This window comes from Mustela putorius, unplaced genomic scaffold (genome assembly GCF_011764305.1).
Source record: "Mustela putorius furo isolate JIRA1106 unplaced genomic scaffold, ASM1176430v1.1 tig00000854_pilon_pilon_pilon, whole genome shotgun sequence".
NCBI lineage: Eukaryota > Metazoa > Chordata > Mammalia > Carnivora > Mustelidae > Mustela > Mustela putorius.
The window spans coordinates 7409988-7423241 of record NW_025421496.1 but is presented as its reverse complement, the minus strand read 5'-3'; the positions used below and the strand labels follow the sequence as shown (position 1 = coordinate 7423241).

General features: G+C 45.6%; 1 protein-coding gene across 1 annotated transcript in view; it reads right to left on the bottom strand.

Moving 5' to 3' along the window:
• Positions 1–239: 239 nt before the first annotated feature.
• TRPM6 (transient receptor potential cation channel subfamily M member 6) overlaps positions 240–13254 on the bottom strand; it is a 174686-nt gene continuing 161671 nt past the window's right edge. The window contains exons 37-39 of the mRNA XM_045085383.1: positions 9937–9988; positions 5345–5451; positions 240–2945 (exon numbers count right to left, since the gene is read on the bottom strand). Of these exons, the coding sequence (XP_044941318.1) occupies positions 2812–2945; positions 5345–5451; positions 9937–9988 (293 nt within the window). The 3' untranslated portion in view covers positions 240–2811. The remainder of the gene's footprint in view (positions 2946–5344; positions 5452–9936; positions 9989–13254) is intronic.

Below are 13254 nucleotides of genomic sequence, written 5' to 3'. Positions count from 1 at the left end.
CTAGATTAAATATGCAAATCTGATTTATTACCTAGTGAATGAAATCCATTACCATTTGAAGGTTTTATTATTTCTTCCAACAAATAACATTGGAAGCTTATGGTGTGCCGTGTCTTGTGCCAGATGCTGGTGACTAGTGGAGAAAGACAACTCACTATGTCAGGGGCAGCTGTGTCATGACTTCTAGAACCTCGGTGGTCCCATCCAAAATAGTTAACAAATAACCACTACCAAGAAAATAAAATTGTTTTTTAAACATTCAGTAAATGGTTGTTTGGGAAGACTTTATCACCGAGAACTTGGTTTGCAAAGCCACAGAAAATAGGAATGGGGCGAGAAAGACCCAAGACCATATCTGAGCTCATTCCCTAGAACTGTCAGAGGCTTTCCAGTGTCCCGAGGCAGAAGTCGTGCAGGAACACACAGCCTCTCTGAGAGGACTACATGTAGACAGGATGCCCTCCTGCGGGGTCTCCTGTGAACCCGGCTGCTTCTCCAATCTCCCAAGTCCCATCGCATCTGGGAGATGGGTTTTGTGCTCATGCAAGGACTCTACAGTTCATTCTTCCTCAGTGGTTCCTAAAACCATCCTTAGCTGGGTCTTCTTACTTACCCTAATTCTCTTTTCCCAGTCAGACCCACTAGCAGATGAAGCATGGGACATATCACTGGATCCAATGTTCTCCCAGAAGACAGTTTTTTTAATATTAACCACAAATCTACAGTTGGTACCAAAGGGCTGGGGGGAACAGAAACACCAGACAGAAACGTTTTTTAAGGGCAAGGAAATGCTTTGTTCATTGCGTCCTCATCACTCACACAGTACAGAGAAGGCACTTTGTTAAAAATCTGTTGACTAAAACTGACTAAATGAATGAATGAATACCCACCCGTCTGTGGTCATGAATCACTCAAAAGTCATGACCGTCACATCGGCATTTGCACACAAGCAATCCCATAGGGAACTTTGCCCAGCACTTCATCTTTTTAACATAATATTCTGGTGATTTTTCTGAAAGAAAAGAAGGAAAAGAAAACAAGAGAAAGGAAGAAAGGAAGGAAGGAAGGAAGGAAGAGAGAGAGAGAGAGAGAGAAAGAAAGAAAAGCACAACACAGACATTTGAAATCAAAGCGCATTTGTTCTCAAGTTCCATGCCAAGTAACAAATATTTGCCCCCTCAATTAACGCCTTTAGTTTGGCTCTTGGACAGTAAAACTGCCTCTTTTCCACAGTTCAACACAGCACTGAAGTACCAAGAGATCCCTTATTGATTTGCAGAACAGGATAAAGCTGTTAAGCCCTGAAAAACACATTAACATGTTATCCCCACTGCCAATCAAGAAATCACCCAAATTTCCTGTCCACTGCCACCCCCCAAGACCAAAGTACAAGGGGTAGAAATGTGTCCTTTGCAATGCACACAAGAACCAGACACAACCCTGGGCAAATGAAATCTGTGGCTCTCCAGCCCTACATGCCTGGGCCACACTTCCCCCAAAGAATCATCTAGAAATGCAGTTATGTCGGTGAATATATCAAACCAGCTCACGGAAGAGCTCTAGATAAAGAGGGGTTGACATTTTTCAAGCCTTCCATTCCCTCCTTGTGTGAAAAGTTCATGCTTATTCTGAGGTGGGGTGACTTTGACCAGTGCCAAAGAGAGATGGCTGATCCCCCAAAGGTTCTGGGTGGTGAGGTGACCTGGGAGCCCTCCTTTGGGCCTCGGAGCCTGATTACATGTTCTCAGGCCATACTTCAAATCTTACTGGGGCATTCCGCCTTCAAGCCACCGGCACTCTGCCGTAGAATGAAGAAAACACCTTCAAGCACATTTTCAGTCAGGAACTCCATCTTTCCCCAGAGAACCTGAAAGAGTAACTTGGCCTGTTGTATTATATGCACAACTTTGAAAAGGGGAGTCCTGTTTTAGAGGTTGGCTTAGTCAACTCTAGTTGATAGTAACCCTGAGCTTAAGGAAAGGGAAAATATTTCATGGCAATTCCTAGTTCTACATATCCCCGGTTCCCCTTTAAGGAAAAACAAAACAAAACAAAACAAAAAACACAAAAAGGAAGCAGGAGCATTTGTTTTAGATTTCCCTTTTCCTTTCTTTCGGAGAAACCCGAAATGTCCAGGCATCATGTGATGGCTGACAAAACCTCAACTCCATCTGGATTTCACCAGGATGCTAACTTTCTCACTGCTGAGCCCATGCGGGAGGGTGCTCCAATCTGAGCAAAGACACCCCAGCCCACTGTTTCCCCTGATGCTGCTATTCAAAGCCTTGTGCCCCTGGGAAGGAGGAAGGAGAGAGTCGGAAGGCGAATGTCTATACACGTACGTCCATAAACAATATGGGGGTGAGGTAATGAACAGCAGTGGGGGCTCGAGTCCGTGCACACAGTGAGAAAATAACTTAAATTCATCTTCCCGGTTCTACAGGGCCCACCACCCTGCTCCAAGGGCTCTAAGAAACCACCCAAGGCAATGAGGTATGAGGGAGCAGTGTTCCCAGCTGGCTCGTCTGAGGGTCTTCCTACCCAGCCACAGGACAGGGGGACGAGCACACCAAGCACCCAGATCAGTGTCAGGTGCACACAGTGCACACAGGTCAGTGTCAGGGAGAATCCGTGTGTCAAACCCCTGTGAGGTCCTTAGGCAGGGCGAGCTACCAGGCTCCGAGGGCGTGTCTCAGGGAGGCCCTCGGGGTAAGGCTGTCTGTCCCACGCACACTCTGGTGCCGCCGACGGTGCTCCACTCAGTCTCTGTTAGCAGAGTCCACAGAGCTGGTATCTCCTCTCCTTCCCTTTTTACAGGCGGGTGAGGTCTTCTGGAGAATGACGCCCCCTTTCCCGTGCTGGAGGCCCCTCCGCTGGTTCTATTTTGACATCCAGTCCAAAAGTGGAATTTATCCTTCCAGGGGAATAGTCATTTCTTTTTAAATCTGCAAGGAAAACAAGGCAGACGGTTACAGGGGAGCCTCCAGAAGGCAGTGTTCGCACAGACAGACTGAACGTTAGGTCTGGCCAAGTGCTCAGAACGGACCCTGCGGCCTAAGGTTGCAGAGACGGGAAACGCGAACCCTCCGCCGCGTCCAAACCCCCTGCCCCAGAGTCCGCGAGTCACTCTAGCTCCCCAGTGCTGTTGCGGGGGCCGGGCCGTGGGGGGGCACCGAGTGGGGGAGGTCTGGTCGCCCAATTCCACGTGCAGTGCCGTAGAAAGCACACTCTGGCTGGAGTTAAGCAAAGCCAACCTGGAAACAGGGCGTTTTCATGGCCGGATGAGGCACAGGGCAGGGAGTTCCGCCAAAAAGGTAGATACGAGAGATTTCAGGGGTCAGTGTTCTGCAGCAAAGTCGATCCTCGGGTCCCGAAGAGCCGAGGAAGGTTGCATCCAGTTATCGGATTCTACGCTCCCTGAAGCCGCCTCCTTCCATTTGCGAAAGAAAATTATCAAACAAAAATACTGATGGGGTATAACCCCTGGGGAGAAGCTTATGGAGGAGGTCGGGCTCTTTTATGCTTATGTAGCATGTAGTGCCATATTGATTAAGTTTGTTAACCTTAAATATGTATTCCTTATATTATTTTTTAGTGCTAAAAGGGGATTATCCAGACATCAAACTAATACATACTATCATTTACTAATAACCAACACTTATTGAACATATCCACAGATGAATTCGGTCCTCACGGCAATTTCATGAGCTAGGTGCTATTATACTCAGTTCATGGATGAGAAAAATCAAGGCTCAGGGTCACATAGCTAGTAAAAAGCATTACTGGGATATGAGCTCAACCTATCTGCCCTTATACACTATTCTAAACTAGCTTTCCTTGAAAAAAAAAAAAAAAAGTGTGAGACTGAGAAAACATAATCAAGAGCAAAGAAAAATCACCTGCAGTTCTGTTTTTCCTAACTACGCTTTTTAAAATATTCATATTAATAAATATCTGAATAAATGAGGATATTCCTTATTTCCACTTAAACGTGTTAACTGAAGTGTTGAGAGAAAACAAAAATTAAAGCTATAAATGGAAGGATTATTGAGTTAGTCAAAACCCACCAGTTAGTCAAAAAAAAAAAAAAAAAAAAAGGATCTCGGCCTTCATCATGGAGAAGAGCTAACTTGGGCTCCAGGAGGCAAGCGCTGAGTTATGCCTCCCGTCCTCTCTTCTCCGGGCTGAGGAGAAACAGTCCCTGTGTCTTCCGGACGGGACACCACTGGGCAGCATTGTCAGTGTGCTGTGGACTGACCTCTGTGCCCTCATCTACTGCGTATCTGTGAGACCGAGCTCTGAGCCGCTACCCGACCAGAGTGACAGCCTCCCCCTTCTGCTCCTGTGTCACCTCCCCACCCCCAGCCACAGCCCCACTGCCACCCCGCTGGCTGACAGACTCATTCCCACTGAAGCGACAAGCCTGCCCCCATCCCCATCTTTGGCTTTGCCATGCCCGCAAGAGCTTCTCAACCGCCTACCTCGACCTCCAACGAGATTAGAAATTGCCCTTCTCTGTCGTACATTTGCACCTACTGCATCCCGAGTTACAGTGGATGCTGATCTTTTACTGATTTCCCACCCGGGGGCAGGATCCTTTAGCCTAAGGCAGGAAGGGCTACTGGGCTTAAAGCACGTGAGACTCCAGTCTGAGGACAAGTTTGGTACGACCGAAGAAAAACAGCGAACAAGCGGGAAGACATGAAGCATCCCTTCTGGAATCAAAGAAAAGAATTCCACAGAGCTGGGACTGCCAGTTTGGGGGACACAGACCTCCAGCTGCTTGCTTTTATGCTAAGAATATTTGTCTGTGGTGACTATATCAGTTTCGGAGAAAGTGTGCCATATTGTCAAATCAGATTTTTTAAAAATACACACTGCAAAAATGTTGAACGTGGCAGGCGTTTGTAGTGAAAAGCACTACTTTAATTGACAGCTGTTGTCTCCTTAGCTACTCCCCGGTCCCCAGTGTCCAATGAGTAACTAAGAATTGAAATCCTGGGGACACCACACAGGACTCAGAGTGGGAAGTGTGGGGGCGGCGCAGGGGGGAACCTGCCTCAGTTCAGTTTTACCCCAATTAAGTCAGTAAACCTTTCCCCTTGGAGAGACTGTGACAAGCACTGGGCCCAATGTTGTTTTATCACATTTTGGCAGAACCTGAAGTAAATCCCCGTCCTTTTAATCCCTTCGGGGACTTGAGAAATTTGCAGTCGGAAAGTCAGGCCTCGACTATGAATGAGATAAAAATGTGATTGAGATTTTCGACTCGATCCCAGGTTACAGTGGATGTTGTTCTAGGAGAGATTTACTCAGAGAGAAATGGAATTGTCTGGGGCCGTACCCGGGAGTTTGAGCTTCCGGCAGCAGGAGTTGCAACGATGTTTTGCAATGAAGTTTCTAATTGCATCTTCCCCTAAATTGGCTGGTCCAAACACCATTCCTCTTGATCTAGAGGAAATATCAGAATATCAATGAGATCACAGCGAAGCAAAAGGAGCTCAACCGGGATTCTCTGAGATACCGAACAGTATCCCATAGTAACCCAGTAAATTCGAAGGAGCCAACAAAGAACAGAGCACTTTGGAGAAGCAACAATGTTAGGTTTGCAAATTTAAAATTCAAATGCACTTCAATCTTTGTACCCAACTCCAAGACCTGCTGTGAAACTCATTTCAACGCTAATCTGATAGAAGAGTGAATTTTCTATGTACCACAGTAAAACAAAATACAGTGAGACCCTTTTCAACGCATATGGGGTGAGAGAATGACATTCATCACCAAATGTTCTTTCTACTCCCGGCCCCAAAAGGTGAGGTGAGACGTAAAATAAACTTGCTGTTGGAACACACCTTCTGGAAAGGCTCATATACATTGTTTCGAACCCAGATGCTTTTCGGAGAGTAACTGATGTCCTCAAAAATAAATTCCTGCTGCAACCCTACTTCCGGGACTCACAGCTCTTTCGACAGTTGGTTTTTATCCCACAAACTGCTCTAGCTGGGCTCTTTCTTTGTGCAAAGACAAGACCACTAGGAGACAGTGACTTCGTAGAAGTAAACTACATATGCTAAGTGTGAGTGACAAAATTATAGACAGAACCAGCCTATCTTCGGCACATTTCGAATATTCCATAACATGATCGATTCCCCGGCGGATTTGAGGACCGATGTTCACCCGCGATTAGATCCCGCACGACCATCTCCCCAGCCGACACCCCACACGCCGTGGAGCACAGCACACCAGAAACGCTTCCAAAGAAACTTTACGAGAGCTAATATTTTATTTTAATGACATGCGGAGTGGAAACGGCACATTCTAAAATCTGAACTCAATTACCACTCTTAAATACCACGTCTTGGGAAAAAAGAGAAGCAAACTCGCACAAAAGGAAACCATAAACTTCGTTTCTAAGGAATGTGGCTTTTCAAAAGGGACGTGGTATAAAAAATGGACTTTTTTTCCCCCCCATCTGAGTATTGAAACATTTATCTCAATTTCCACTTCCTTTTGGCAGAACAACAGTAGCTGCTCTGAAGATGTGCCAAGCTCGGGACAGGGGCTGATGTCAGTCTGCTCTCGGATCGCCTCGCCGCTCCGAGGCGAGGAGCTGGGGGAAATCTCCTGGGAGGACAACGTGAACGGACACCCAGGATTAACTTTCCTGGTCACTCAATCGCCCTTACAAAGTGCGGCTCTGCTGGGATCTACCGGCTGCATAAGCCGCCTCTTGTTTACTACCGGCCTCTTCCAGGCATCTGCTAAGGAATGACTTCAATAAGATGAAACCGAATGTGCCCCCCCTCCCAAAAAAAAAAAATAAAAAAGTAGAACCACTGGCTACTTTGTACTAGAACTCTCCTGATGCCGGCAGAGTGAAAAATGAAGGTGCTGTTTCAGTCATTCCAACGCGAGCATTCCTTTGCTCTTCTCTAGCGCGACCCCGTTGGATTACTTCGGTCCTGCTTCTACCTGCCACTTGCTCCCTCCCCGTAATGCAGGAAAACCCCCAACGTAGAGATGTAACCCTGATCCACAGATAAAAGCCGTAAGCTAAGTAACTGTCCTCTGGGAGCTCTGTGAAGGTGAACACAAAAGAATCCACGTTTCTCTCGTGTCTGTGCGAGGGCTGTGACCATTCCCCGTGCAGGGGAGAGGGAGAGGGGGTCACGGAAACCTTCGTCTGGCTCTGCTGCGTCTACAGTCCTACAGCATGCCGACGGACTTGCCGTCTCAGCAAAGTGAAAAAGAACAGCAACAACAACAAGCTGTTTTCTGGATCTTCTACCGCACAGGAGAAAGCAAGTGGTAGCTCGGTTCCGGGAGCGCAGGAACGCCAGGCAGGGCCAAGTACACACAGATTTCCTAAAGAACATGTCATCTCTGTTACTGTCATTTTGTATTTGTCACAGGACCCCATCCAGCAAGGCAGTAAACCCCAGACGGCCGGTCACTGAAGCCACCTCCTCCGAGGCTCAGTGACCCAAGGAGGTGACCCAGCGGCCAGACAGGGTTGGGCGGGGAGGGGCGGGGGGCAGATGACCGTGTCTTCACGTGCACAAGTGTGGGGAAGGATGGGGCCAACAGGCACTACAGGTAATACCCGAATCTGTACTGCAAGAACTCTTCTCTGGTCGAGGATTCTTCTCTTTCGTGGACCCCTGGTCCTCGCAGACAAGTTACCCATCTCCACCCAGATTCGGTATCCTCGGGAGAGGCCTACTGCCAGTGTTGCTGGGAGGGGTAAAGCAAGCACATGAGAGCGCCTGCTTGAACTGGCACTTCTCCAGCGTCTGTGGTTTACACCAGATCACCTGCTCATCTTGTCACAGCTGATTCAGTGGGTCTAGCGAGGGGCTGGAGAGTCTGCATGGCCGACAGTTCCCCAGATACTGTGCCAGGACTGGTCCGTGGCTCCTGCTTTGGGCAGCAAAGAGTTCACCACACACGGCTCTCAAAAATGTGTGTCTCAGTGAACCTAGTAGACGCCACCTGCCACCACTGTGAGAGGTTTACCTTCACCGGGAAAACCAAGGGCCCCCCAAAGGAGGGCGCCCCACAAAACCAGACAGCCTCCAGTGATGCCGTCCTATCAATCTCCACAGAGTTCCTATCTTCAAGTCATAAACAATGAAGCTGGTCCTAAGACAAGAGGTTCCCATCTTCGGTTGCCCAGCAGAATCTCGAGGGGGGACTTCTCAAAAAATACAAACATCAGGGCCCCCTCCTCAAAATATTGATTTGATACTCATTCTCAGAAGCTTTTTTTCCTTCCTTTTTCTTTTTTCAGTTTCCTAGGTGACCTTAATGGAAATTGAGACCCACTGGCCTACAGAACGCAATGAAATACTCCACGGTCAAGTGGGATAAACGCAATCTTCTTAGAATCCTAAAAGGTGGAAATATTCAGGTCATATTAAATGACACATGGGGAGATCAAAATGTAACAGATGATAGATTAGACATAAACCGGGTTCGTTCTATATGCAAAACATTCTTCACTGCAAAATTAATGAAGGAAGAAACAAGTACTTATAGTACAAGTTTCCTACCACAAAACCTTTGGGTGCACAGGGCTATTGAAGAAATAATATCCTTAGCTAAAAACACTTTAGCTGTGCTAAAATAAAAATAATAATAAAACCTTTCCCTGTACCCTAAGGGTTACAGCGTGAACTCAATGCTCAAATATCATAGAAGTTGGATGCATACGGGCACAGGGATCCCCTTCATCTCCTCTAACTCACCTAGTCCAAAGAGATAAGCTAATACACATTTAGACGGACCTCTCTGCAAAGATGCCTATACAGATGAGAAGATATTTCGTGCAAACCACTGAGGAAAAGAAGAGCATAAAAGCATGAATGTTTACAATATGAGGGCTGTGGGAGAGAAGTAAAAATTTCAGAAGTTATCGTATGAACATTGCCCACATATGTAATTTCTTTTATACATTTTTTTCCTACAGGGGCCAAATACAGACACGTAGTACAACTGAGAATAAAAAATACCATATGCTAGTGGTTCTCAAAGTGTGGTCTCCAGGCCAGCAGCGTCAGAATCATCTGGGAGCTTTTGGCCTCATCTGACCTCACCCTAGACCCACTGAATCAAGAACACACAATCTGTGTTTTAGCAAGCTCTGTGATGGTAGAGGAAGCTCCTGTTTAAGAACCACCGTCGTCTGCCATTTATCAGTCCTTCATCGGCCTCACCATACTTTGTCCTCCACCTTGAACAGAAGAGCACAACCTCAGACCCTCCGGTGCCTCCGTATGGGATCAAATGCCCATGAGAATTCAAAGGACAGAGAGACGACTCATTCTTCCGTATAGTTTAAAGAGCACCCCTGAATTAAGTCAGGCTCTCTGATGCTTCCTCTAAAAGCCCTGCTGCTTTGGCCTCTTGTAGGTCGGCTGTTACTGACCAGCACACATGATGCCTTCCGTTGTGACAGAACACCCTGCCGTGAGAAGACGGAGTGACTCCACTGTGAGACCAGCAAGGGGAGCAGGGCTTCTCCTATGACATCGTTTTCTCGTCAAAGCCTACAGAATCTGAGCCCACCCATATTTTTCACTGGCTTGGGCCACCAGAAAACTCAGCGTTAAATCTGCAACAAAACCCGAGTTACTACATCGGTCTTTATACTTTCCACTTACGGGTATTAACTCCGAATTTCATCTTATTTTATTTCCAGATGTTCTTTTTCCCCCATTTCCTAATCTGTGATTTTTTTTTTTAAAAATCTCATTGTATTGGATATAGATATATAGATATCTAATAGAGATATCCAGCTTCTCTGTACATATAAGCCATCTCAAAATTTTCTAGGATCTAGGCAAGAAATATAAATGCTTAAAAATTATTTTTTCAAAAAAAGATACAATGTGTTAAAAGCAATTTTCTAAATGATAACCTCATTAATCAACTTACTGTTTGTCTTCAGGTTTTATAACAGATGGATCAGTCAAATTCTCTCCAACACCTCCAAAGAAAAAATAAAATGCATTTAGCAAATGGGGATTTCATCTCCTCAGAAATTCAAGAAACTAATATCCAGATCTTAATTTCTTTCTTTAAACTTACATTCACCCTGTAATAAATGCGACATTATATGAATTCAATGGACCATAACAATGACGCAGGTGTGCCCGAACATTTTAGCTAATCCACTGTCTCCCACAGCCCCCCCCAAGCTGTAATAAACTAGGAGGCCGCAAACGAACATTTCGGTGGTGTGTTCACAGTTCCTGATAGCGGCATCCGTCATTCATTTACCATTTGTCTACACTAGACATTCTAATTATAGTCTCTGTAATTCTCTGTGACTATAAAGGAAAAGTATTAGCACCCTCGTATCCTCGATTTGCCAACGAATATGTTGACGTTCGAGAAGATTCAGCAGTGTGTCAGAGGCTGCACAGTTCACCAGTGATGAGAACAGGATGCGGGCTGAGCCGGACCTTGCGTCCCTCCCCGTGAGGACGTGGGGTCTGGAGGTGGAGTCCACCGGCGCCCAGCGAGGCACAAGGGGCTGCGAGATTCTGCGGGTACAACCTCTCCTCCATCAGAGGCGCCCACCAGATGCTGTATATACACAGCCTTTACCAACAGGAGCATATGGACGCCCCCCCGTCTCTGGATGCGGACACTGGCTGCACACGGGTTCACTTGTGAAAATTCTTTGGGGGGTATACTCCTGCTGTGTGCACTTTCCTGAACCAGCGTTTCTCTTTCTTACAATTTAGTTGTTAAAAAAAAAAAAAAGGACACCAAAGCGTACAAGGACAGCAGGAGTGGAACTCAGCACCGACATGGATCGAAACAGCAGTCAACACCTAGAGTGAAGCTGTTATAAAATGCAAGTGGGGAGGAGCAGTTCTCTGCCGGATATAACTTATTGGGGCAAGCCGATGGGGAGGAACTGCACCATTTGGGCACACTCCAGCCCCTTTGGAGACTGGCCTCAAGACTGCACTGGTTCTTTTCGCTTGGAAGAGAGCAACCTTGCGGGAAAACTATTTAAAAATCATATGAAACGGGTGTCTGGGTGGCTCAGTTGGTTAAGTGTCTGCCTTGGGCTCAGGTCATAATCCCAGGGTCCTGGGATCGAGCCCTACATCCGGCTCCCTGCTCAGCAGAAAGTCTGCTTCTCCCTCTCCCTCTCCTCTGCCCCTCCCTTATGCTCCCTCTCTCTCAAATAAGTAAATAAATAAAACATTTTTTTTAAGAAAATCAAATGAAATGTAGAGATTTATTATGTATTTCTATTCGGTAAAAAATATTCATGTTTTCTAACCGCTATTTTAAAAAGATTTTTTTTTTTTTTTGCCATGCTCAGTATGTTTTACCATATGCTAAACCTTTCATAAGAAAATGTAATCCTTATAGTTTATAGACCTTTCTCCCAAGAAACTGACTTCCTTAGAAAAATAACCTGGTTATTGTAAGGGTATTCAACCATTTTCGTGTCAGGACCCTCTTTGCCAGTCTGGGTTAATGTTTAAAAAATGTGAAATTTAAATACATAGGATGACAAAGGAAACCAATGATACTGAAATACAGTCATCAAAATATTTAAGTTGTGCTGCAATACATGTGCATCTCCATTAACACATTAAATAACAGAATCTAGTGCAAGTTTATAACTACCATAACGCCACGTCATACAAACAGCGTTTTGCAGTATCTGCCAACACTGTAATGTGCTTTGTTAATATCGGTAATTGCTACTGCAAACAGTCATGGATACCGCTAATGCCACTGTGGTTTGTGGTCTCCCCTATAATCGAAGGAAATGATGAATTTCAGTTGTGGGTTAGTGAAAATAGTGGTGTAATTTGTTTTCTCATCAAAGTTCACAGACCCTCTGCATTCTCTTTAAGAGCCTCTGGCTTACCATCTCCTTACACGGATTCTGCACAGGGAAAGGAAGAGCCAGGCTGAAACTCAGGCTCACGGGGAGGTGTGTAAAATGTGATTGGCTCGGGCTTTATTCTTTTTTCTTTTTTTAAAGATTTTATTTATTTATTTGACAGAGATCACAAGTAGGTAGAGAGGCAGGCAGAGAGAGAGAGAGGAGGAAGCAGACTCCCTGCTGAGCAGAGAGCCCCATGCGGGACTCAATCCCAGGACCCTGAGATCATGACCTGAGCTGAAGGCAGAGGCTTAACCCACTGAGCCACCCAGGCACCCGGGCTTTATTCTTTTTAAAGAAAAAGTCATAGGAAGTGACTAGGCTCTTTATATTTTTCTCATTACAGATACAAGAAGGAACAGGGTCCACTGACTCCACTTTTCTAATGATGGAGTAAATACACAGAAAAACAGACACAAAGATAGTCCGAGGATCGTCAGCAGAGAGACTACAGAAGCTAAAAACCTGTTCATGCTTATGCTCAGATCTAACTTTAAGCCTGGACTTCCCAGCAATGACAAGGCTGATGACTAAGGAAACTAAATTTAAGCTGGAAATGCTCAGTACCTAAAGTGGTCATACCAACAGGGGAAAAGGAAGTTTACAGGGGAGAACAACTCTGATCAAAATCACATCAGCTCCCGTTGACTTTAAATCTTGTTGCCTGTTAGGCAGGGGTCAAAGGGTCTGGGTCCCATGGCTCTGTCACCTTCTAGTTCTGTGACCTGGATACCTTCTGTGTTCGGAGTCTCGCTGTTCTCATCTGAAAGTGTGAATAATAATGGGCCTTCTCTTATATGCTTACTGAACTATTGTATGCAAGATGCTTAGCAAAGTGTCCCAGAGCAAGCTAAAAAATGTTAACTGCTACCTTTATTATCTTTACTCTATCAAGACCTCTTTTGAAATAAAATTCTACTTTCTTACCACTGGTAAAATCATGTTCTGATTATCCCATTTCCCTAATGAATAACTCCCTCTAAAAGAATGACGGTGGAGTCTCCACAAATCTTTATATCCCTAAACCCAATCTGACGGTTCAAAGCCTTACTACTAAATGCATATTTTGGGGCCCTCCAATGGCAGAAGGAACGTTCTAAAGAGTGAGAAGATACAGAAGAAAACTAGGCATTTCAACATCCAAAAATCCAAATCACACCTGTTTACTGACATTAACAAGGTAAATGCCCACGTGCAGGTGCACGCTGCATACCCTCGTGAGGAACTCCGACACACACATTGCAATCCCAACCACCCCGGGACACATCTGTGAGCCTCTAAATCCGTGGAAATAAGTTACTTTCTTTGTAGCGGCAGAATTCATGATGGTAGTG